At 45.2% G+C, this 25,442-nt stretch overlaps 3 protein-coding genes across 4 annotated transcripts; 1 reads left to right on the forward strand and 2 right to left on the reverse strand.

Moving 5' to 3' along the window:
* Window positions 1-218: 218 nt before the first annotated feature.
* LOC117592473 (succinate dehydrogenase assembly factor 2-A, mitochondrial) lies at window positions 219-1,160 on the reverse strand. The gene is made up of 3 exons (XM_034286314.1): window positions 1,084-1,160; window positions 844-1,028; window positions 219-786 (listed from the first exon to the last, which is right to left on the reverse strand). The coding sequence occupies exons 1-3, from the start codon at window positions 1,099-1,101 to the stop codon at window positions 516-518; spliced, it is 474 nt and encodes a 157-aa protein (XP_034142205.1). The 5' UTR covers window positions 1,102-1,160; the 3' UTR covers window positions 219-515.
* Window positions 1,161-2,049: 889 nt separating this feature from the next.
* Window positions 2,050-25,194, forward strand: LOC117591837 (G protein alpha o subunit). Of its 2 annotated transcripts, XM_034285201.1 has the most exons (8): window positions 2,050-2,179; window positions 3,439-3,753; window positions 11,757-11,941; window positions 12,007-12,167; window positions 21,995-22,123; window positions 22,190-22,319; window positions 22,394-22,547; window positions 22,617-25,194. In XM_034285201.1, the coding sequence occupies exons 2-8, from the start codon at window positions 3,636-3,638 to the stop codon at window positions 22,802-22,804; spliced, it is 1,065 nt and encodes a 354-aa protein (XP_034141092.1). In that variant the 5' UTR covers window positions 2,050-2,179; window positions 3,439-3,635; the 3' UTR covers window positions 22,805-25,194. The 2 variants fall into 2 exon arrangements, with proteins under 2 accessions (XP_034141092.1, XP_034141094.1); XM_034285203.1 differs by lacking the exons at window positions 2,050-2,179; window positions 3,439-3,753 and adding an exon at window positions 8,999-9,275.
* LOC117591836 (probable cytochrome P450 49a1) lies at window positions 12,578-19,550 on the reverse strand. The gene is made up of 13 exons (XM_034285200.1): window positions 19,225-19,550; window positions 16,943-17,194; window positions 16,707-16,876; window positions 16,483-16,648; window positions 14,508-14,588; window positions 14,320-14,436; window positions 14,183-14,259; window positions 13,911-14,106; window positions 13,510-13,854; window positions 13,363-13,441; window positions 13,186-13,294; window positions 13,000-13,121; window positions 12,578-12,938 (listed from the first exon to the last, which is right to left on the reverse strand). Exons 2-13 carry the CDS (start codon window positions 17,176-17,178, stop codon window positions 12,825-12,827), a joined length of 1,812 nt encoding a protein of 603 aa, XP_034141091.1. The 5' UTR covers window positions 17,179-17,194; window positions 19,225-19,550; the 3' UTR covers window positions 12,578-12,824.
* Window positions 25,195-25,442: the final 248 nt, after the last annotated feature.

The raw sequence follows: 25,442 nt of genomic DNA on the forward strand, positions 1-25,442 counted from the left end.
TGTAGCATGTTAATAGAGAATCAACCTGTCAATAGTTAATTGTTCGTAGACTACTCACACTCCTCTCTCTCAATGCTCTGTCTCTATCTGCCACACGATCACCAGTTGCCGGAGATGTGTCCAGTGCAACGCGGAACTATTCATCAGTTTCACAAGACAAGACAAGGCAAGACTAAGCCAGGCATCAGCAAAGTTTTAAGTGTAACATTTCGCTATAGTGATGTAAGCCAATAACATTTACTCTATATATAAAGGTCGAACATACACGAGCGTACGGCAAGCATGAATTCAATTAACTGGATAATCGTTTAAAATATATTGTATGGATGTGTATTTCAGGAAGTGCAAATTGTGTTTCAACTGGGACTAGGGGTGAGGGCAATGGAAACCATGAATCCGTTTCCTACAGTAATTATTGCAAGCAATTCAGTGCTTTAGTTAAACAAACAAATACATATATTTATAATGTGCTGTGAAATGCCATTCATATATCTGGATTGACATCAAAGCTCCCCCTACAAGTCTGGCTGCCGTATACGCTGCACGCGCTCCTCGTTCTTCACATGCTGCTTAAGCATTCGCATTATTTCCGTATCGTACTCCGGCGGCGTGGGCTTTGTTTCGGTGGCCCAGTAGAATATGTCCCAGTCATTGCTCACGCCATTGATGAGCTCGTCGTACTGGGCTGTCTGGTCGGCGGAGAAGTCTCTCAGGTGCTTGGCCACAAATGTGCTGAGGAGCAGATCATTCTCCAGCATGCCACGCTTCCGACTCTGATACAGCAGCCTGGAATGGATTGGACAATAGGACCTTGTTCTTGCGCCTGATATGCACCAGACTTACCTCTGCTTTCGCGTCTCTAGTGGCTCGTCAGGTCGGACTGGGTACTCAGGCACTGGCAAATGCGGCGGATCATCATAGTCCACTATCTGCGAGGGAGTTGTAAACTCAGTTTTGTCCAGGGTGCCACTGGCAAAGCGGTGTGTGGCGACTATGGGTAGCACCACTCGACGCGAGACTGCGCTGATCTGAAGGGAAGTACATTGCCTTTAATTCATGCCGGATTTGGAGTCTCTAACTTACCAAAAATTGCCGCAGCATGATTAATTTATAAACAAAACAAAAAAAAAACAGTGATATAACCTGGAGGTGGAGAACTATCGATGGCACTATCGGTACTATAATTGGTTGGACACTTCGATAGCTCACTATCGATGGTTTAAAGTTTTGATAGTGGTCGATAATATCACGAGAGTTTCAAAAATAAATAAATAACTTTATAATAAATTAAAAAAAAATACTAAACAAATGGTATACATTAAAAAAACAATTTTCTATTGCGACTACAGACTACTATCTACGGTTTAATATTTAATATTGTGCACTATCGATGGTGCCCACTATCGAAAGTTCCCCAACTCTCGTGACGAAATTATCGATAAAATATACTGTAAATATACCGTAAGTCTTAAATCTTTTCCTCAACTTTGATCGTCTGTTTAATATTAATAGCTGGTTAGGAATCTCAGCTTTACAAATTTAGTTTTACTCGAATTATCTGTTAATTCTCCACAGGATTGGTTAATTTTCATGACATATCTTTATAGGATTATAATTCCATTCCTGATTCAAGGAAGGTGAAGCAGATAGAATATTTCCAATGAAAAATCAGCTTCTTAAATACATACCGAAATATACCTCTTGAAAAATAAACCTGCCGTATAGTAGTTTTAATAATATACACTCGTTTAATTTATTTATGAAATACATCATTGTATACCGATATTCCGTTATTGTGTCCTGGCCTTAATTTTGACGGTATTCAGAAATGTATAAGGTTTTCCAGGATTTGGCGCGACATTATTTAAAAAATAGTTCATATCAAGGCAGTGCTGGAAAGCTCACGAGTTCGTAGCACAGTGCTGCATAACAACAAAGAACAGCTGTTCTGGAGTCTAAAAACTCTGTTAACATAAATGTGTACACCGAACGCCATTTAACACGAGTGTGATGACTATTTGCAGGCTGTTCAATCGCTGTTAAGTAGTGGAGGAAACCCATGTTATTGTTATGTTAACCGACGCGGGCGGAGCGAGAGGCAGGAAAATTTTCGCACTGGAAAAGTTTGATTTATTAGTTATTGAGGAATAAATAAAGTGCAGTGCTCCACAGTGCAACGGTAATTGTCTCGATCAGCTAGTGTGTGTGCATCGAACGCCCCAAATGCGTTGAAAAAGCAAAGAACGCTGTGGAAGAGGAGAGCGTGTGGTAGAAGGGTGCAGGGTGCTCTTCTGCTCTGCTCTCTGCTCGTGTGCAAGTGTTGTGTGTATACGGCGCTGGAACTGCGGCGGTGGAAAATGCTTTACCTCCCACGGGGGGTGGTGGGGTGTGGGCTCGGCTCAGCCTGTGTGCCTGTGCAGCCCGTGAGAGTGCGTAGTGTGTGCGTGAGCGTGAGCTAAATGAAAATGTATACGAAACACCACCCAGCCAGCAGAACCCCACCACCCTAGGCCTGGGCAGGCGGCGGCGCACCCACGCAAGTCCATGTCGAGTTTGCATAAAAAACGCATAAAACTACAGTATTTTCTGCATAATTGAATTGATGGCGAAAAGCGCTGCTTTTTCACACCCCGCAGCATCGAATCATCCATCGCGTTCCCCGTCCCCACCCACAGACACTCGACCCATCCGCCTGTAGAGCCGGCAACCGCCGCCTACGCCCTCGCCTAATACATACACACAGAACAGCCAAAAGCAAAAAAAAAACACGAAAAAAAGAACAAGAGCAAAAAAATAGGGAGCAGGAAAATGCCCCTAGCAGGACTCTGTATAGAGAGCTCTATTCCAGTGCTTAATTCATTTACATGATAAATTACCAAGCAGCCCCGCGTATCTCAGTATCTCCGTATCCGTATCTCGTCTGGCACCATCGTTGATATCTACCGATCTGGCGATAGATAGCCACCACCCCACCCCCAATAGCACTGATAAGATTGATGAATTATTTCCATATATACATATATTTGTGTATATATTCTGCATTTCGTATATTCCGACCATATGCAAATTGGCCAGCTATCGTTGTTTTTGCCTCGGCGCTCTGTGACCGAGAGAGCTGATAACAACAAAAGCAACACCACCACTGTAAGCAGCAGTGCGCGCCCTATTGGACAGCCGAGACAGTGGCGGCCAAAAAGAGTGGCACACATCCCGCCACATCCATCCATACAGTGGTGTCGTGTCGCGTCGTCCTTGTCTGCTGCCCCGTCCGGTCACGTCACTGTGTGCGTGTGTGAGTCATGCCGTTCCGTGCGTCTGACCTGTCCGTTCATTAGAGATTGTTTATGGGATAACGACAACAACGACGTTGATGATGATAACGAGGATGATGATGGTAGTGTCTTTTCCCATTGCAAACAATTCCAAATTCCGTTTCAGCTGAACTGTAAAATTGTACATACCTAAATACATAAGTAAATGTTCTCATAAGAGAAATCGTGAATCGGAAAATCGCCTACTCTTAGTCGCCCATCCTCCATTCCACCCCAAAATAATCCGACGAGCAGCAGTGCAGGAGGAGCAACATCAGCACAAACATCAGCCAATCATCAGGAATCACCATCAGAGCCATCACAATGGGCTGCACTACCTCCGCCGAAGAGCGCGCTGCCATACAACGGTCCAAACAGATCGAGAAGAACCTCAAGGAGGATGGCATCCAGGCGGCCAAGGACATCAAGCTGCTGCTGCTGGGTAAGTGCAAAGGAAATGCGTTTTCCACATTACCCCCCATCTCTCCCCCAATTTACCTTTTCCGGTAATGCGGCAATGCTCTAATGGAAATTGCCCTTTATCAATCCGAGATTTCGAGGCCCTTGAGTTCGCTGGAAAATTATATTTTCGGTTTTATGTGCTGATAGATGGGGCAATATTTATCGCGCACTTTCACTGCGTACAGTGGGCAGGAGGTGCATTTTTGTGTATAGTGAGGTGAAAGAATAAAAAAATATAAAGAACGAATAGGCAGATCTCTCCCTACAAATCCTTGCCCTTGGTATTTATTCACCCAAAACGTTTATCACCTGACACGGATGATGCATCAATGCCATGACAAAACTATTCTTGGCGTGTTTTTGGCCAAGGCCAAACCACAAAACCCGGCTACAGGGCACATCGCATTTAGGTCAACTCATCTGGTTGCATGTCGAATTACTTTTACGACTTGGATGGATGTCACGAACCACTGTGCGGACAGCTGCAGCAGCAGCAGCAGCAACAGCAACAGTTGCATCTGCTTTTGGGGCTAGACAAGTGTGAAGACTAAACACTTTCGAGGAGCCATGTGGCGGCGCTGGCGCTGTGCCCTCGCCTCAAGTGTCGCTGCATCGGCAACGGCATCGGCATCGGCATTAGCTGCATCCGCATCCGCAGCCTTAGCCTTAGCCGCGTTGCAAGCATCCGCCAGCGAGTGGTGGCAATCGACGCCACTTGACATTGAAACCACTGCACATGCATACACAAGAGTGTGTGTGTGTGGGTTGGTTAACCAGGTTTGGGCCCCTGACATTGAAATGCCAGTTAATGCCATTTAATCTGCCGCCAGCCGCCCAAAAACAGAAACAAGACACGAAGAAAGGAAGATGGAAAGAGAGTCGAAAGCTGCAACAACGACTTGTGTCTCTTCTGCACTGAAAGAAACACTAGCAAGAAATACATTTTGCAGACTAAATAGTTGTAAAAGTATCATGAAACATGAGGGCAAACAAGTTTGATCTTCTGCAATCATTTTGGAATTAGTTTATTCCCAATTCTCGGTTGGAGCAGAAACACTAGCATTATTTCTCCCACTGCCTACCGTGGCTGTTGCTCCATTCTGTGTTCTGTGCAATCAGGCAAAAGTTTGGAGCATCCAAACAACAGCAACGAGGAGGAGAAAACAAGTAGGTGCATACAGCGATTGCAGCTCATGTTGCACCACTGGGACACAGCAAGGACGAGTGTCGCTGGGGGGTGGTTGTGGAGTGGCAGGCGGAAGCATCGAATGGCGGCCAGGAAACACTAACGAAACAATGGCCAGGAAGGAAGGGACCGCACGGAAGGGAACGACATGTACAGGACTTGTGGGTTGTGGGTGTGTGCCACCACCAAGTGCACGTTACAGCAAAGCGGAAGTTTAAAAGAAATCCCACTCGAGGCATAATTTCAAGCCAAAGGTTATTGAGGAAGCAGCATTTGTTGGTTGTTGCTTTGTTTGTTCTCCCATTTGTTGCTTCTAGCGGCCGACTGGTGTGGCAACAACGATGCACAGAGTGTTGAACTGCATTATGCCGTGACATAGACATATTTAGATACAAGTATGAATCGTGTCTCGAACAAACTTGAAAGGACTTTGACTACATGGAATACCCACAGCATTCCCCCCACATATCACAGCTGTCTGTCCATCCAAGCAAAACAATTAATTTTCGGGTCATATTTAAACAAACCAAAGTGGGGCACACTTTCATGTGGCTGCTGTTCCGATCGATAGCATAGCTACAATACAAATGCAAATGCCCGTAGAACGGCTGTTAAATAAACTACAAAAGATGCCAAATACAACACAAATCGAACTTAATTGAGCAGAGTCAAATGTCGTCGCAAGTGGCAAAAGGCCCGGCGACCTGGGACCCCCGTTATGGCACGGCATTGCCAGCAGCACCGGCAGCGGCAATGGGTGGACGGACGTAGTATAAATTGTGTTCCATCAGAGAGCTATTTCATGCGACAAGTGCACAAGTGCTCCACTTTGCCCGCTGTCCGTACGCTGTCATTCAGCGAAGAGTTCGCGTGATAAAAAAAAACTTGTCAATTTGTTTGCCGTTGGCTGCGGTTTGTGGTTCCTGCCACTCATCCACCAGTCCCTCTTCCTCATCCATTGTTGCTGTGGGGCCGTGTCGCGTCTGCTGGAACACAATTCATTCAATAATTACATTTTCCCATTCATTGTTTTCAATTTTTTTTTTCGTTTGTGGTGCCTTCAGTGCAGGGCATCCCGTCAGCCCCACACCGATTTGGTCCATATTCGAATTCGCAAAATGATAATTCAATTAAGCTCGTTAAAGACGGGGGGTGGTAGTGGGGTGTACGGTTGTGCTGGAAACCCTTTTAGTACGGAACACACATTCATTTCGTTCTCCTTCTTGGCCTTTTCTTTCTGTCACGCCATTTGCCAATGCCAATTACCCGTTTACTCACCTTTCCCCAACCAAATCCCTCCTTCGGCGTCAGGACACAGGGACACAAGGCAATTATCGCATTGTTGAATTGTTGAAAAATTCTTGGAAAATACGTGTGCGGGTGGGTGTTGAGTATGACTTCCAGTGTATTCGGGATATCAGAGTTTAATTGGATGGCAAATTAGCATACAAAAGTTTAAAAGGAAGTGCAGTTAACCCCATTCCCAGAAATGTTAAGTGCCACCTGAGGTCAACCTGTGGTCAGCAAATGCACTTGGGATGTTTCTGGTATTGCAAATTCAACTAAAAATGCAATATAAATCAAGGACATTCGTTGCATAAATAAGATATAATCGCAGGCATATCCTAAATCAATCCCATTCCATCGAAAAGAGAGTGAGAATTCCATTAGAACTCGCATTGATTCATGGCAATACTGCACAATTAATTCAAAATAATTGCTGTACACTCTCTCCCCCTTTCTGTCTTTCTTCCTCTCTTTGTTGATGCCGAGGCAGCTCTAATTGCGGCTCAATGGCTTTCTTTATTGAACCATTAATTGATTTACTCATAATCAAGCGCTCCTGACGTCGCCGGTCCGGGAATATTCAATCAGTGCTGCAATGACAGAATGCCATAGGGCTATCGGGCAAATCAATGCCATTGTTGTATGGATGGATATGTTCCGCCTCCCACTTTTAACATTCGATTCTGGATTCTCGTTTTCCGGCTGCTGCAGGGCTGCACGAAGGAGCTGGTCTTTGAATGGTCGGTCCTTTCCAATCGTTTTGTGCTAATGCTTTTTGCTTTTGGCCCATAAACGTGGCAGAGCTCCTCGAAAGCCGCTGACTTAATTGTGTGCGAGGTGATGGGTTGGGGCGGGGGCGCGTTGCTTGTCACCATTCAAACTGCAAAGCCACTTTAAGTTGCCTTTAACAAAAAAAGCAATAGGAAAAAAGCACAAAAAAGGAGAAATGACACGCTCGCGTGGGCGCTCTCGTTGAGGTGGTTGTCCTTGTCTTCCTCGTACTCGCTGCTCCCTAGCCCATGTCCACGGAGAGCGCAAACTCCGTGCGGCAGTTGTCTCTCTCTCTCACTTTTGTACTTTCCTTTCCAGTCTTCCATCTTGCATATGCACAAGCTGCGCATGCACTTGCTCTCTTTCTCTCTCGCCCTCTCTCGGGAGCTTTCCTTAACCATTGAGTAATGTGTGTGTACTCGAATGGAAAGCTTCTTCCCATTGCGTACGCTGCTGTTCTAGGGCGGCTCCGTTGCCACTCTCGTTTATCCAGGCGCAGTCCAGTTCCGTTAGTTCAATCATCCAGCTCCAGCCAGTTGGCAGTTTCGAGAGCGTATTCCACGCACACGCGAAACAAAACCACACGAAACGCCACAAAGCTTTGCCCAATGCAAATAATCGTTTAACTCTAGTTCTGTGATGTGTTCGTATTAGCCAAAAGACGTTATTTTCTTCAGTTTTTTGGCAATTTGTGAAACATTTTTGTTGGAAGATATTCGTGTACCCAAAAATACCAACAGCAGTTCAGTTTGGCGCTTAAATTTGTTGATGAACTCAAAGAACGATGCAGGGGGGCCAATAGAATTGAATTTTCGCTTTTATTTTCCTGCACCAATTTCGCACCCGTATGAATCATGAATCATTTTGCGTGCTGGAACACGAAATGTACAAAGAAAGAAAAAGTTTCTGCTTGTGCTTTTCACAATTTGGGCGAAACAACCAAACAATCGGACCGCCTCTTAGCCCCTTTCGTTGCTTTGCGTCAGCATGTGCCCATTTTCCAGGCCCATCCCCTCGCGATCTCTGTACCCTTGTACACTGTGCCCACTGTGTGTGTGTGTGTGTGCTTGTTTATGGCCACTTGTAAGACAGCCCGCGCAGGCAAGGGGAGCACACAACACGGGGCAGAGAGCGTGTTGATGTGAGAGGCAAAAAAAACAATGGAGCTCTCAATAATACTTCCCGCATGCTCGTATAATTGTGCAAATATCCAACATACACACACCATAATCGAGAACACCAACTGCCGATATTCCCGCAAAATAGAAACGCGATAAATGGCGGAAATACTCGTCGAGTAATTTATTGATTTTTGCATTTTTACTGCGACACATGGTCCTTGCATATGGACTCGTACATAAATATGTACATATGTGTGTATGTGTATGTGTGGAGATATCTGCATCGCAACATGATTTTGCGCTAATCAAAAAAACTGAAATCTTGGATTTTATTCCTTAATTGTACTTTTCCCCTGGGCTCAGAAAGCACTTGGCGAAAGCTTTCACACTCGCGCTTCCATTGCTCTTTAGCTCTCTCTCCATCTCACACTCTCTCTCTCTCTCTCTCTCTCTCGCTGAGTAGAACTTTTCTAGGAAAAAAAAAAAACAAATTTCCCACAAATGCAAGCGAGTAGATAGTTACCTTTTTCCTCTGGTAATTTCCCAGCCTCGGACACGCGGATTTTTAGTTTACAATTAGAGTTTGGCGTTGGCTGGGACCCAATCGGGTAACGGACAGCGGATAGCAGTCGCCTGCAGCATCCGCGTGGATCAACAAATGCGCAAAAAGCAAAGAAAGAAACCAAACAAACTGAACTGAACTGTGTTGGCTTATGTCACTTAACTCCCGCTTCTCACAGTGAAAATCGAATCGAAACAGTGAAAAAATACACACACACACACACACACAACAATAACATTGAAAAAGTGCATAAAAATAGCAGAAATAAAACATTTTGTAGCACAAAAGCAGAAGAAGGTTCAGTCTTTATCCCTGTGGATACGCTTTGAAGTTGTTTTTAGTTGTTGGCTTTCCTCGCGACCCTACATTGTTTTTCTTCGCTGGCAACGTAGTCGGCCATTGAGTTGGCCGATACCAAACGACCTTCAAAACGTTTTGCGTCGAGGCAATACGCACCATGGGCTGCGCACAGTCTGCCGAGGAGCGAGCCGCAGCCGCCAGGAGTCGCCTCATCGAGCGAAACCTCAAGGAGGATGGCATACAGGCGGCAAAGGACATTAAACTGCTGCTGTTGGGTGAGTGCGTGGTTCGTGGTATGGGTGTGGGTGTGGGTGTGGGTGCGGGTGTTTGTGCTGGAAAAAGACTCCCAAATGGACAATGCAATGAATATTTGATTCGAGCTCTGGCTATAATTAGTAAAGCATACTTAGTGGCTGCCACTGAGAGTGTGCCATCATAATCCATGACATTTGGAATGAAATGGAGTAGATTAAATTGGATTCGAAAACCTTTCCCCCAAATATAGAACAACCCAATCAACTCCCGAAGAAAGGGGACATGAGTATCTATAATTTTCTCTTATTTACTTCTGGCTCTGTTCTGTTTTTTCTACTCCTTCTCCTTCATGTTCGCATATATGAATCATAGATTGATGAACTGCTAATTGCACAATGAGCACTCTATCCTTAGATGGCAGTTTGTTCTCCTGCATGGCCCGCCAATTCTCATAGTATCGATTCTTGGCTGCAGGTGCCATTCCATCTGGCTGTCTCCTCCGGCCTGCCTGTGAATTATGGCACAACGTAGATGCAATAAATTTAATAATCACAATAATATAATTGTGCAAACGGTCAGCTTAGTTCAAGGTCATGGGGCAGGGCTTGTACATCATCTGTGGGGGAGTTTTGCAAATAGATTGGACCACATTCAGCTCGGAAATCCTTGGGGAAAGAATAATGTTGAAACGGTTTTAGCTTTTCCCAATAAATTGAACCACAATTTGACCAAATTTAGACTGATAATGCAGGGAATTTGCATTCATTTGGATGATTTGCGCTTACTCATGGATCATGAGTAATATTCAGACATGCAAACATGAAAATATATTCGCCTGCATATCGGGCACATGTCTCTGCTTAACCCACTCCCTGGCCCTGGTCCCGGTCCCTGTCCCTCCCCCCGCTGGCCAATGTGTTGCACTTTTTGGTGTTTACTCGTACAATTTTGTGTGTATTTCATTTAATTTCCTCTTCGACCCGAGTGCCCAGAGGGAGAGGGTTGGTAAAGATTTCAATTTCTGACAGTTTTGCGTGTGTTTTGCTGTATGGAAAATGTTAATTTTTCGGCTTCTGCTACTCAAGCAACACCCACTGCGGGTTGTCTCTGTGTATGTTCTGTGTGGCTGGCTGTGTGTGTGTGCCAGAGGCCACTGGAAATGTTTATTTAAAAAAGTTTTTCCTGCGCGCATCGTAGAATTCATAATAATAATCGGAGAAACAAGAACAGAGTACGTAAATACGTACAATGTCCGAGTATCCGTCCCCTGTCTGCTCTCACTCTCTCTTTCTCTGTTTCCCTTTGCTCTCTGCATGGATCTTGTATTTTCCTGCAATCCACGAAATCATTAAAAGTAAGCACTTTGCCTTCAATTGCCACACAAACAAAACATTAATCTCAGGTGCTCCCCCTCGATCCGCTGTCTTCCTTTTCGATCTGCCATAAACAACTCACGAAAATTTCACTTCAAATCTAAACATTCTATCGCTTCTTGTGTCGATTGTAGTTCCCCGTTTTGGAATGAGAAAAGTTCTCGTTTCTCTGATCTATTCTGTACTTTTGATTGTGCTTTGGAGTACTTTCAAGTGCTGGGACATTGAACCTTTGGGGAAGTGTTTAATCGGGAATCGGCTGGATATGGGAGTGTTTTTTATTGCCAACAGTGCAAGGATAACGATCCTACAACATACAATAAAGAGTCCAATGGGCCTTCATTTGTATTTGAATAAAGAGTTTTGGCCTCTGAAATTTTAAGACAAATCGGGGCTCATCTTTAGCTGTCTGAGATGACTTTTTATCTCTTTGGGATGCTTCTGTTTTGTCCTCATTTACATGTTCGACGGCTGTGTTTGTGCTTAACTTGAGTGCAAAATCCACTCAGAAGTCACTCAATTAACAAATTGCATTCAATTATATGGAAATTTGTGTAAGAGTGCGCAGCTGGAAAATCCTTCAGTCATCGTGGGTCATTGAGCAGAAACAGAAACAGAAACAGTAAGCAGAAACAGACATCGAAACAGACACACACAGAACTGACCAGGGGCGGCAACAATTAATCCTTTGTTTGCCTTTTATATGTCAGAATGTGGTAGGATGCCCCTGTCCATCCATGGCCCTCTCCAGTTCTTTGGTTGATTTTTTCTCATTTCTTTTTCTTTGCCCGACGGCAAACTCGAGTTGATACATTGATGATGGGGAATGATAATGATGATGATGTCCCAAGAGATGCCCAAGTGTGTGTTTGCCTGTGTTCAAAGGCCATTAAGCTCTACTTGAGGAATACAAAGCACAGACATTTAGTGGTGCTCGAGAACTACTAGAGAACTGCCCCCTACATAAATATTTGCAGCGACCCCTTTAAGAACTGCGTCAGCGATTTTAATCAGGCGCAGTTGCAATGCCCCTGATATATCTGAATAATACCTTCTTCCCACTCACTCTCTCTCTCTCTCTCTCCCTCTACATCTGTATCTTTGCTCTAATCCTCTATTCCGTTCTAGGCGCCGGCGAGTCGGGAAAGAGCACAATAGTCAAACAGATGAAAATCATTCACGAGAGCGGCTTCACTGCGGAGGACTTTAAACAATATCGACCGGTTGTCTACAGCAACACAATACAATCATTAGTTGCCATACTGCGAGCGATGCCAACCCTAAGTATTCAGTATAGCAATAATGAGCGGGAGGTAAGACCCAGAGCAGAGACCCCACACCGTCCGCACAGACTAATGCTTCCTCCTTTGACTTACAGAGCGATGCTAAAATGGTGTTCGACGTATGCCAGCGGATGCACGACACCGAACCCTTCTCAGAGGAGCTGCTGGCAGCCATGAAGCGTCTCTGGCAGGACACAGGCGTCCAGGAGTGCTTCTCGCGCAGCAACGAATACCAATTGAATGATTCCGCTAAATAGTGAGTACCACATGCAGGAATATCCCCTGCCTCAAACACACACGTGCAACCCACTTTTCAAACGATCTACAAACCTGCATACGTCCAACACGATTACGTGATTTTGTGCAAAGTTTTTCCATCTTTATGTAATAGAATACTCTTATGTTGCCTTGGCCCCTGGCCCAAAGCCAAATATTTGATAGTTCTGCCTGGAATTCTTTTGCAAATTTGCAACATTTATTTGTCTGTTGTGGCAGCCAGCAAGGACAGACACACTTTAGACAAATTATTTTATAATTTCACAATTATCGCACGAGTCTGGCTTCAGTCGCGTTGATCTTGGGCACATAATTAATCAAAGTTGTGGCAACCTAAATAACTTTCACAGTCTACGCCCCTTCCAACTCACTCAATGATTAATGACTGACTGCACTGGTTGCTGTTTTTATTTTAGACCAAAAGTTAGTCGGGTTCGGATACATATTTACACTTATTCTTAGGGCTTATATTTACACGATTTATTCAGCTAGATGCGAAATGTTGGAAGTGCTTGTTGGACTTTATGTACATTTGCTTAATTAAACACAACGTCGAAAGAGTGCCACGACTGTAAATGTCACACAACCGACGTGTCTCTTACTCGTTGAGGGACATCCGTGCCAGGCAGTGTCTGGCTTAATCCTCCCGCAGGGTTAGCTTGAAATTCAGCGGGGACTGCGGAATGTATGTGGAATTGACGCGATACACAAACTCCCCGGAACTGTAGGAGACCTTGTATTTGCGGAAGATCTGTGGCAGAGATGAAATGGCATTAAATGGTGGCATGTATCCTGCACTGGGTGGACTGTACCTTGGCCAGCAGCGTGTGCAATTCAATTTCAGCAAAGCGACGACCCACGCACATGCGGCGACCAAAGCCGAAGGGCAGACTGACAAACGGATGAATCTTGTGCCCGGCGTGGGGGCAACCAACTGCAAGAGCCAAACGGATTAGCAGCGGGCAACGAGTGGGCAACGTAGGAATGGGAGCACTCACCTGCCGCGGCAGCTGTTTGTTTGAGCCAACGCTCGGGCAGGAAGCGCTTAGGCTCTGGGAAGTATGCGGGATCATTGGACACCACCAGATGGGGGAAGATGACGTGCGTCTGAAAGATAAAAGTTGGACTGTGAAGTGGCATGGAGCTGTTGCCATAACGGTGCAGTGAAGACTTACGCCCTTGGGTACGTGATAGCCGTTGATGACCGCATCCGACTGAAGGCTGCGACCATTCGCAATCACCACGGGACGCATGCTACGAAAGGGCACCGAACGGGACAAGGATTAGCAGCCAGAAACGAACAGCAATCAGTGCAGGCTTACCGCAGCGTCTCCTTGACACAGGCCCGCAGATAGGGCATCTGTTCGAGAACGTTCTGGTTGATCTCCGCCTCGCGTTGTGGGAACACTTTTTGCAGTTCCTCGAAGAGGCGCTTCTGCTTGTCGGGATTCTTGGCCAGCTGATATATGGTCGAGGAGGCGGCCACCGATGTCGTGTCGACACCGACGAGGAACAAATCCAGTGCCAAGATAGCGGCCAGCTTGCGGTTGCCCGTCTTGCGCACAATTCTCTCCACAATGGAAATGTCCGCCTCGGATTTGGGCAGCGCTCTGGCCTCGTCTGCCTCCGCCTTGTCCATTGTCTGGGCGATGTTCTTCATGCAGATTCTACAATGATTTGATATGTGAGTGGCTAGAGAGACAGTGGAGAGTCGCAGGCTTACGCTGTAAACTGATCCAGAGCACGGACAAAGCTGCGGTAGGCCTTGGTGGGGTAGATGCGCCACAGCGGCATACGCAGCTCCAGCTCTGGCACCGCCCAGAAGAACGTGTTGATGGCATCGATAATCTGTTGGGCCTCCTCGCTGCCCTCCGGCGAGAGACAGCCCAGGCGCGAGTCCAGCGAGACGCGTCCAACAGCTGCAAGGCAAGACACTCGTTAGGATCAGCAGAGAGAGAGAGAGAGAGAGAGAGCGAAACTATTTGTAGAACTCACATTCCAGGGCCCATTTGTAGAGCTCGTGCAGGAAATTGGATGGCAGCTCGTCCTTTTCGTCGCGCATCGCCTCAATGCTGCAACAGAGACAGAAATGTAGATGGCATTAGGGCTGAGAATGGAACGGGACGACTTACCGGCCCATAAATTCACTGGCAATGTCGTTCAGCGGCGGAATGAACTTCTTGGCCGTTTGTGGCTGCAGCAGGATGTGCTGCACCTCCTGCCTGAAGGCCTCCCACTTGGGTCCGTGCCTGTTTAGGGTTAATTATGTATGTTTTTGTGTGCTATGCCGCAATATTCGCTATATAAGCATATTACTTACACGCCAATTAGGCCGGCCACATCGCCAAAGAAATCGCGTCGCAGGTCGCCCTTGTAATGGCGCAGCGAGGGCATCGAGGGTCTGTGGCGAGAGCGAGACGAGACGGAGAAAAATTGTATATGTATGCACACATTTATGGGCAACATGAGCAGGCTTCTGGCCTCCTCTCTGAGGACAAGGACGGACGACTGCCGGGCTGCCCTTGCGTGCAGACAGACCGGCGACGACAACATCAAACACAAATTTCCTACTAAAATACGCACGAAATGAAGCGATTTCTCGACAGGGCCCGCCCCCAGCTCTCAGGCTCTCAGCATACAATATTTGCATGATATTTGTCCTCTACTCGCATGTCGCAGAATAAATAAAAGAAGCAGCGTAGTTATTGGCTTTTGGCTTTTGGCTTACGCCCTAGGCGGGTTGCCACTGCAACAGCATACTCGTAGTTGGACTTGTATTATGACAGATCTCCCTCTCTGGAGTGACGAGTGACGACTGACAGTGTCTGTTTGTTGGTCTCATTTTGAAATGGTGAAAAATCTTCGATGGTGTTTGGGCCACCGACCGGAAATTGCATCTCAAACTGGATTCATTCCAGCCTAATTTGAATATTTATTCATCGAACTGTGGCAAAGCGAGTTAATGGCAAAGCCGGAAAAGAGAGGCAGAACTCCATGTATTATATGCTAAAGTGTGCTGGCAATTCCTGCAAGTATTCCCTACAAAACGAGTCTGAGAAAACCAGTCTGTGAGACCCCAAGACTGTCACTAACCATGGGCTAAGCTGGGCCACCGTTTTTGTATAGTTTTTCCCACAAGCAAATCACATTCCTCCCCGGGTTTTATGAGCGCCATAAAAGTTCACGCCTCTGTCGGATGCTCGGACAAACCCTAAAGTGAAATATCTTCATCAATCAGTTAGTGCGTCAGTCAGTGGGACAGTAAGCCAGCAGGCCAGTGAGGCACTGAGGCAGGCAGTGGCCGTCTGTCGTTGGCTAGTTTCACACTTCTTCTTCGCCGGGGGGTCTGCTCCATTCATCAATCTCTCAAGTCGGGGCAATGACAATTCGCGGCTGGGGTTAGTGTTTGCGCATTACGTTAATGTTGTCTCATGTCCAATCTATTAGCGATTCTTTTCAGCCATTTTCATGATGACTTGGCTAAAAAGCTAAAAAAAAACTGTTTGCTTTCTGCGCCGTCTGCGATTCGCTATTTCTGTATTGATTTGTGGCAGCAGCAGCTGCGGGCGGGGCAGGGCAGTCGGTCCATAGACTGTTGGAAACGTAACATGTTAAATTTGGTTCATGGCCATGGAGATCCATGGAGCTACACACTCGATGGGAGAGAAAAAGAAAGCTTTATCAATGCTGTAAGCATATTTGCCGATCTCTGTGTGTGACTTTCGTTTGCTTGTTGTCTTCCATCCTCTATCGTTTTTCTGCTTATTTTATTTATTTCATTGAAGCAAAAACAACTGCGCGAAACGTTTGTGTTTTGGTTTGTTATTTTGCGACTGGCTAGGCCTAGGCCCATAGAGACAGAAGCGTAGAAGTGAAAGTTTCCACTAATCTCAATTTAATGTCATAGAAAACAAACAGTGCGACATTTGGCCCCAGAGTGGGCGGGGGGGATTCTCTTTCATTTTGTTAATAATTTAATTGGCGAGCTGCATTTAATATGCGCATAAATAAATAGGAACTGAGGAACTGCGGAGCTGCGGTCGCGGACGTGCACATGGGCATGGGCATGTGGCCGCATGCATGACTGACTGACTGACGGACTGACTGACTGACGGACTGACGGACTGTGTGTGGCCATGTGTGTGTGGGGTGGATGTGCAGCCCTGCAAACCCATTAAATTCAACCCATTTCAACGCATTTAATAAACGTGCTGAAAACTAGTGGAAGCTTCGACCACCCTTTCCTTGGTTCAAGGAGCTGCACAAGTGTTCTATAAACTTCGCAGGTCACTCACCGATGTGGCATGGCCTCCTCCTTCTTGAATATGTTTCGTATCTCATCGCCGTCAAAGACGAACAGCAGATCCGGATGCCCAATCAGGCCACCCACCTTGGCCATTTTCCCATAGTTGACATGCAGCTCGTGCATAACCTTGTCCAGTTCGCTAATCTTGTACGTTCCTGCAAGGCAGAGACGCATTCTTGTGAGCTGTCGAGCCGAAGGGCTGAAGGGACTTACCAATTAGCGGTGCGAAGCGCCAGGAATTGCCTATCAGGGGTAAAGGATATGGACCAGGCACCTCCGAGTAGGGCCGCACACCGACTGTCGAGGATGCGGTTCTGGTTGCTGTCGCTTTTTCCATTGCGGCTGCTGCTGCTGCTGCTGCTGCTGCAGTGACCGCCATGTGGCTGCCAATTAGTGGAAATTAGAGAAGAGCAGAGGGAGGCGGAGCTCGTAATAAGAAAATCATTTACCTGACATTTAATTTGTTCTGATTTGCCGGCACCGTCTCCGTGTGCCCCTGTCGCAGTCGTTGCCTTGCAATGGATTTTTCAATTTCCGTTGCCACTCCCACGCCATCCGGTGGGGCAGCAACATCCACGCCCGCACCCGCCCCAGTGCCCGGATGCGGCAGCAACGTCGATGTGGCCGAGGCCGTGTAAGTGGAGCGCCGCATCAGGGCAATGGAGGTTTTGCTTAAGCTCGACATCTTTCCTGATTTAAATCTGTGGCGAAAATACTGCATATTATGTAACGAGAAGGAAAGGAAAATGCCAGCAAAACGAAGCTGCAAATACTCTTTCGCAGAACGATAATCTCTAGATAAATACTCTAGAAAGTGCCACAAGTTTCAGCCGCAAAAGGAAACTAAATTCTGCTTGCGTTTTAGTTAGTTCTCAAAGTTCTTCCCCCACGGCAAACTTTTAATGCATTTCCAAGTATTTGCTTTGCCCTGTTTGCGCTGGCGAATCAATCAATTCGAGGGAGAATGAGGCTGCCTATTGAGTCCCCTGCACAGAATCACTCAGGCAGCAGTGGAAGGTGTTTGGTTGAAGTGCAAATATTGTTCCATAGTTTCCATGAAATCCCACTTTGCTGCTAGCTGCTTGGCATCAGAAATGACAGCACTTAGTTCAAGCTAGTTGCCACACAACCAGGCAAAGACAAACAGTCTGCGATTGTACCAGGGGGAGGAATACACAAGAGTGTACACATGACAATGGTGGGCCGGGGCAGGGGCAGGGGCAGAGACAAGCAAGGGGCACTGTGTTATGGCATATTCCACTCCACTCCATTCCATTCCATTCCATTTTATCGTCTCAGTCAATAGGCAAGTGGCGGGCTACCAACCGTGAAATTGTGCACAACTCCACAAAAGCCACAACACAAATACAAATGCATGAACATACAATATATTTGTGATTTCAAACAAAGAAAATACACACGCTAATTGAAGAGCTATTGAAGTAGCGCGCAGTTGAGGGAGGGCCAAGCTAACTACATTCAAAGTGTCTTCAGAATCACTTTAAGTGCAGCCAAAGGGATACAAAAGGAACAATCTAAGGATGTATTTGGCATTAATGGAAATCAGAGCTCGTTCTTTCTTATGCAATGATTTCTGCTCGTTATCAAAAGTTCATTTATAACTTAAATAACATTTTCCATGCACACCCCGAAGGTATTTGACCCTTATCTTGTGCTTACTCGTTGAGTGTAAACCCAATTGGCTCCCATGGAATATACTATGGAAAAGGGTTTGGATATTTAATATTTTGTGGCCGCACTCTCCCGCCCACAAGACGCAGGCCTCCCAGCCCTCAAGGCTGCCAAAGAGCAGCAAATGAAGAAAAATATTGCTCATACGCCAAGTGCTTCATCGAACAGTGTTGGCTGGGAATGGTTTCGCCTTTAGCTGCGCCTGCTCCCTGAGGATAATATAATTTAAATGCCGAAAATGTGATGGAGAGGAAATCTGCCACCCCCGCTTTCCCTTGCCATTATTCTTTGCCTTTTATTTAATGTGTGTTTATCCTCCAGCAGCAGCAGCGGAGCTTATCCTTGCCCTTGCCACACAGGCAGCAAAGCGACCTTGAGCACTTGTGCCAACAACCAAACTATCTGTGTGTGGGTGTGGATGTGTGTGCAGATGGGGTGGCGGCTGCTTTTATCGCCAGTTGGTTTGGTTATAATGAACTTGAGTGATAATCCTAGCGCCTGCGAGCAGTGCAGGAGAAAATGTCAAGCAGAGCAGCAGCAGCAGCAGCAATTGTCGTTGACTTTTATGGGCCATTGTTCCAAGCCAAAGGAGAAACAGGCTGGATGGCTGTGGGCTGTGGGCTGTGGGCTGGATGGCTGAATGACTGATGCCGCCTGGAGGCTGTGGGAGACAGCTGCTGCAGCTGAGGCTCCTCCATCTCTGAGCTCTGCGTTACACTCGAATGAATACGAAATACAAAAATGAAAATAAAAGTCTCCCCTCAGGCGTTCAGTTCTATTAGCATTCGTCTGTTAAATGAGGAGAATCTGAAAGTTTCAGCAGCAGCAGCTGGATTATGTCACACATCTTTCCAACTATTTATTGACTTTCGCGAATGCTTTTTGACTCTGTGTTGACCGGAGGTGTGGCCGTAACCGTAATCGTATCTGCATCGGAATCTGCCTCGAAAATCATATTCAAATTTTTACTTTCGCACTGGCACTCTCTGCTCTGTTGCAATTTGACTTTAACTTGTTTTCCTTTGCGCCGCGAACTCACCCAAATTAAGTTCGGTGGGGGCCAGGGGGTGGGAAAATGCCTCGTGGAAATGATACACTTTGAAATCGTTTTCCACGGCCTGCCACGCCAGTTGAATGAGTTTCTTTCAACTAAAAGCCACTCTGGAGCGGTCGTCTTTTGTTGCCGTTTTCTATTGTTGGTTGTTTGGCCAATTATCCACTCGACACACACACACACACACAGAAATCACACTCGGACGGGGAGATTCGCAAAAGTCTTTGCCACGCAGCACGAAACTTGTTGTTTTGGCCCGACACGAAACCGAAAGCTATAAATGGAGCTCTTTTGGAGTAGGAGCTGCTGCCTCGTAGACCAACCGCGATGCACTAAACGCGATCGTCGGGCTTCTTAGTCTACTTATACGCGTCATCGACAACAACGCTGCTGCTACTGCTGCTGCTGCTGCTGCTGCTGCCGCTGGCCAGCGTCAACGTTTTTGGCGCTCTTTTGTTGGTTTTGTTGTTTAAGATGCTTCTGCTAATTGCCGCTGCTCGTCCGACTCACCCGCTGGCCAGCCTTTTATTTTAACAAAATATTAAATCCAAAATGAAATTGAAAGTGATTTTGATACTGCTAATCAGAGAGCAAAAATTAGGGCCCAACAGCTGTAACTTTTCGTGATTGACATTAATGAGAGCCAGAGAGACAGCGAGGGGGCGAAAGGGCAGTTGCAGTTGGGTTGTTATGCAAAGCAAATAAATGATTATAAAACTGAAACTTTGCTGAAACTAACGAGCCATTTGCATGCCCAAATTGAAAATGAGTTTAGGTTAGTGAACTTCACAGCTTGGAAGAGATGCAAAATAGATGTTGAACGGCTCTAAAAATATGCAGAAAAGGTGCTTCAGGTGCTTCAGGTGCTATTTATGGTATCTGGTTTTGAATTCATCGGTTTAGAATATACATATGTATATTTCGATATGCCTGCCGATCTTCAACTACTAGTTTGATTTAATTTGTAGCATCCATTTCATTTGCAGCAGCATTTGTCAGCAGAAATGTACGAAAGCGTTCTAAACACTGGCCCACTTTCGCCTTTTATTTGTATGTAGGCTACGTATGTCTGTCCCATCAGCACATCAGATCTGCTCTACCCACATTATACCACACACGTATCAGCCTGCCCAACTGCCTTAGATTGCAACACATTTTCCGGGCTCACAGTTGCATGCATAAGAGTTTGGGTCTGCGGTCGAAAAATAATAAAGAAAGAAAACTTTTATGACGCACATGTTAAATGAGATGAGATCTCGATCTCTGCCTGCCTGTGCCTACCAAGTGCTAACTATGGCATTGCCCAATCGCTGGCAACTGGATCCGTTTTCGGACACCTCTCTAAAGGTTTGTCTAACAAATTGTAACAGAAATGCGGTCGGTGGGTCGGTCAGTGAGTCGCTTATGCAGTTTTGCTCTTGCCCAAAGCCCAGCTCGAGTCCCGAGACTCTGCGAAACTTTTCCACTTGAATGGTCGCTTCTTCTGGTTGATGTTATGCCGATTGTAGTTGGTTGTGGTGCGTTGTGTTATGCCAGGGCGAGCATGACTTGGCCAATTTCCTCGACCAGCCGCAGAGTTGCCAGACTGCGAGTCGGCGAATCGGCAAATTGATTCCAGGCAGCCTCTCTGGCTGTTCCCCTCGGCCCAGCGGATATTATGAATATGATCGGTGAGGGCATACTTTGGCGGCGATTGTTGGGCAATTGTGCGTGTAATTTAGGCAGCAAACCAGTTGACCAACGAAGTCAACAAGAGATCCCATGCGATAGCCGCAATGAGCGCAGATTCCTCGCCCTGGCCCAATCCCGGCAAGAGAAAGAAAGAGAAAACAAAACCTTCAAAACTATTTACGACTCGTCGCAGTCCGATCCAAGGCAACAAATGAAATCACAACTCTTGGCCCAGGTCTGGGATTGCTGTTGCCCTTTTTGAAGAAAGAGGCATTGCGTGCCTCACGTTAATTACGGCCAAAATACATGCTGGAATGGACGCTACAAGCACTCTGGAACTAAAGCTGTAGCTGTAGCTGGACACTGCGGAGCTCTTGGGCGACCTACTTGTTGGTGGAGGCACTCCACCAAAAAAAAAGAAACACGCAGCCTCCGCTGCTGACTCTGACTGATGACTGACTGAGGGGGTGATTGTGGCTAAAGCTAGAGTGATTACACAACCTGCAAATACAACTAATTACACACACACACACACACACACACACACACACATCGATGTATGTATATGTGGCCAAGCTTGATAACTGACACATGCATCTGTTGACACGGAAATTAGAACCAGCAACGGTCCCCACAGTCCACTCTGTGTTTCTCTTTGACGCTAATTGAACGGAAATGAAAATCGTTTTGAATAACCAAATTCAGATCTTTCATGCTCTGATGTGATGTAATCTGTGGCGTACACTGAAGGAAAGCCCCAGAAATAAACGTGGCGTTCTTGAAGCGCTCTCCCTGCTCTTGCCGCAGTGTAGGCAAATGGAAATCATTTGTGTGCTTGCTGCATGTGTATTTCTTGCCTCCTTTTGTGGGCCTGGACTTGTGCAGGTTTTTCTTTTTTAATTGTTTGCTCAGCGCTTTGGTCTGTGCCTAAATTGTTTGCTCAGAACTCGAGAGGGCTGGCGTGATGGCATGGCACCGTAGGGCTGACGGCGAGACAGACAAACATTTGTCTGGTCAAGCGATGTGTGGTGCTGCGGAAATTTCTGTATCTAATACGCCGTTTGTGTGCTCTGTTTGCTTGCAGTTTCCTGGACGATTTGGATCGGTTAGGCGCCAAGGACTACCAGCCAACTGAACAGGATATCTTGCGTACTCGCGTCAAGACCACTGGCATCGTTGAGGTTCACTTCTCCTTCAAAAATCTCAACTTTAAGTAAGTGTCAAGCAGCAGATGGATGGATGGTTGCAGATGTTTAATCCCTTTTTTGATCGTTTTCAGATTGTTTGATGTGGGCGGCCAGCGCTCTGAGCGTAAGAAGTGGATACATTGCTTCGAGGATGTTACGGCGATCATCTTCTGCGTGGCCATGTCCGAGTACGATCAGGTGTTGCATGAGGACGAAACTACGGTAGGTTTGGAGAGGGTTCCTGGCACTTTATTGGTTCCACAACTGAAACTATTTGCTCTGCTCTTGACTCTCAGAACCGCATGCAAGAGTCGCTGAAGCTGTTCGATTCGATCTGCAACAACAAATGGTTTACGGACACCTCGATCATATTGTTCCTGAACAAGAAGGATTTGTTCGAGGAGAAGATACGCAAGAGTCCACTGACAATTTGCTTCCCCGAGTACACAGGTGAGTGGCCGAAAGTGCAGTCTGATTGTGACTCTGAATCTAATTCTTGTGCTTTTTGGGGGCGGACAGGTGGACAGGAGTATGGTGAGGCGGCTGCATACATCCAGGCTCAGTTCGAAGCGAAAAACAAATCAACCTCAAAAGAAATCTACTGCCACATGACGTGTGCCACAGATACCAACAACATTCAGTTTGTGTTCGATGCCGTCACCGATGTCATCATAGCAAACAACCTGCGCGGCTGTGGACTGTACTAAGCCAGCCGCTGGCTGCCAGGACATGTGGATGTGGATGTGGAGAAGATTGGGGGGCGTTAGCAGGGAACACCGTAACGGTATTAAAGAGCAGCGCGGGAGCACAACAACCCACCAGCATTGATCAAAAAACAAAATGAAAATTTAGGAGCCAACGATGATAGAACCAACAAAACAACAACAAGCAAAGCCCAAAGAACTTTTATTTGTTTAACAAAAAGCGAACAGATGATGATGATCCCCGGAGTACGATGGGAGAACATGCAACAAGTACATTATAATATTGAACCAGATAAGATAAGCTGATAACACAATGCAAATGAAGATGCAGATCGCAGATCCTCATACGATCGTGGTCGGATGCCCACAGACAAGCATTTGAGAAGCAGTTGATTGAAAGCATTTCCTATATACATACAAATACATACACACTTACATAAATACATAAAAACATGCATGCATACATACATATGCATTATGCAAGCCACATGTACGACATGACACGCACACACACACACACACACACACACAAGCAAAACGCATAAGAGTCGCATAGTTGTTGTTTGGTCTGAATAATTTTTATAGAATTTCATAATTTACGTGTAGCTTAGTTTTCTCATGTATTTATTAAACGAAAACCAAACGAGCGTATATACATACGGAGCGTGCATATGTATACACACGCAGCCACATACATAAATACATAAATACATACATATATATATATAAATAATATATATTTAATGTTTCCTGTTGCAATCTCTCTTTAAAATTATTCATGCCATCAACGCTCTCTGCATTTGTCGTGCTTGTTTAGGACCTAAGTTTTGAAAAGTTTCAACAAAACACAACAACAGCAACAACAACAACAAGAACAAGAACAACCACAACAAATAAATAAAAATTAGTTTGATTGCGTTGCGTGTAAGCGTGTGGGCAAAAGTAAATATACATATATATATATATAAATTATATGACATTAAAATGAACAAACCAAAAGGGAAAACATAGGAACAAACAACAAACACACACACACACACACAAAAGTAATTAAAGAAAATCTTTAAAGTTTAAGTCTAATTTAAAGATAAAAGAAACGGATATAAATCTCTATCTATTGTATTTACAAAAACCCAAAACTAAAACTAAAACTAAACTAAAATAACAAAAGAAGTAAGAGTAACGCAAAGCATATGTGGCCACTTACATAACTAGCTTGTGTAAAAAAAAGCAGTAGCAGCAGCCATCAATGATTGGATTGGATTGATTGACTTGACACGATTGATGCGTTTCAATGTATGTAAATTGTAATTTGTTGAATTTACGTGTATAGGAGAGGTTTAGCTGGCATACACACAACACACTGAGTACACACACGCACACGCACAGACACACACCAATTTAATTTACATTCACCTAACGCTGATTTAATGTAATTTAACGAATTTGTTGCATTTATTTATACATACATTTAAACGTTTAAATATTTAAAAAGCAATGCGCACAAAAGCATGCTTTACTTTTGCCATGTCTCACAGCACACACAAAAACCAATCAAATGCAATGGAAACAAACTCAAACAAATCTCCCCCACATTGAAAACTAAGGATTGAGTGTATGTGTAATAATATTTACTGAAATTGTACATATGCATATGTATGCGAATGGCATTTAATCCCCGAGTGTGGTTTGATTAGACTTATTATTATAATTATTACCTTTACGTGTGTACTTTTGTATATGCTTCGTACATACTTATGTGCACAGTGCATTTGATTTAACATAATCAGTTAGCTGCAATGAATTTATATTGTTATTTTGATAGTATTTTCTTTTGTATGTACCCGTACCCCAGGCAGTCCTCTTCCTTTCCACACTGCTTCTACTGGAAGCCCCTCTGCTGTGCCCTTGTGCTCTTGCTCTAGTTGGACAAATCCATTTATGTTTTATAGTTTTTAAGTCTAATTTATGTAAACGCACACGAACACACACACACAACTTAAACATCAAATAAGTAAGTTTATTAGCGAAATAAATATTATTTGACATTCAGCGATAAACGGTTCAACAATTCGCACAAAGCTTGAAGCAATTGTTTTGCATACGCTTCGGCAGTGCCAGCGTCTGCAGAGACCCAGACCCAGACCCAGACCCAGTTAACCAGATACTTTTCACACATTGTGTTTGGCCACAGAACCGCAACCTTTTCCGCAAAACTAACCTAACCCCTGACCTTAACCACCAATCAGTGATTCGAGTTTCCCATTTCCATACCCTCTAACGAACCAACCAGCCCACACCCAACCAAATACTGTAATATTTAATACTTATGTATTTTCCATTCAACTTGTATAATTCTACCAAAAGGAAAAACAAAAACTAAAAACTAAAAACTAAAAAAAAACATAAACGCAAAATCATTTTCAATAAAAACTATTTATTCAAAAACAAAAAACCCACTAATTAGATTTTTATTTAGTTTTTGTTCCACGAGGTCTTGCAGCCAGAGAGCCGAAAAAGAGAGAAAATGTTTTGAGTGGATGAGTGGATGGCTGCTGGCCATGAAGTACATGTTTAAGGAACAGCCGCAGACCAGTAGAAGATCACGAACTAAGGGTTCAATAACAACTGTATGTAATTA

The sequence above is a fragment of the Drosophila guanche genome, unplaced genomic scaffold, assembly GCF_900245975.1.
Source record: "Drosophila guanche unplaced genomic scaffold, DGUA_6, whole genome shotgun sequence".
Taxonomy (NCBI): domain Eukaryota; kingdom Metazoa; phylum Arthropoda; class Insecta; order Diptera; family Drosophilidae; genus Drosophila; species Drosophila guanche.

Excerpts from the sequence above, each read along its gene's own strand:
- LOC117592473 (XM_034286314.1), bottom strand. Across the intron at positions 787-843 it reads CTAGAGACGCGAAAGCAGAG|GCTGCTGTATCAGAGTCGGA; the intron begins GTAAGTCTGGTG and ends AATCCATTCCAG.
- LOC117591837 (XM_034285201.1), top strand. The coding sequence starts at position 3,636 with ATGGGCTGCACTACCTCCGCCGAAGAGCGCGCTGCCATACAACGGTCC. Across the intron at positions 3,754-11,756 it reads CATCAAGCTGCTGCTGCTGG|GCGCCGGCGAGTCGGGAAAG; the intron begins GTAAGTGCAAAG and ends ATTCCGTTCTAG. Across the intron at positions 22,548-22,616 it reads TTGCTTCCCCGAGTACACAG|GTGGACAGGAGTATGGTGAG; the intron begins GTGAGTGGCCGA and ends GGGGGCGGACAG.
- LOC117591836 (XM_034285200.1), bottom strand. The coding sequence starts at position 17,178 with ATGTCGAGCTTAAGCAAAACCTCCATTGCCCTGATGCGGCGCTCCACT. Across the intron at positions 14,260-14,319 it reads GCCAGTGAATTTATGGGCCG|CATTGAGGCGATGCGCGACG; the intron begins GTAAGTCGTCCC and ends TCTCTGTTGCAG. Across the intron at positions 13,855-13,910 it reads GCTCTGGATCAGTTTACAGC|AATCTGCATGAAGAACATCG; the intron begins GTAAGCCTGCGA and ends AAATCATTGTAG.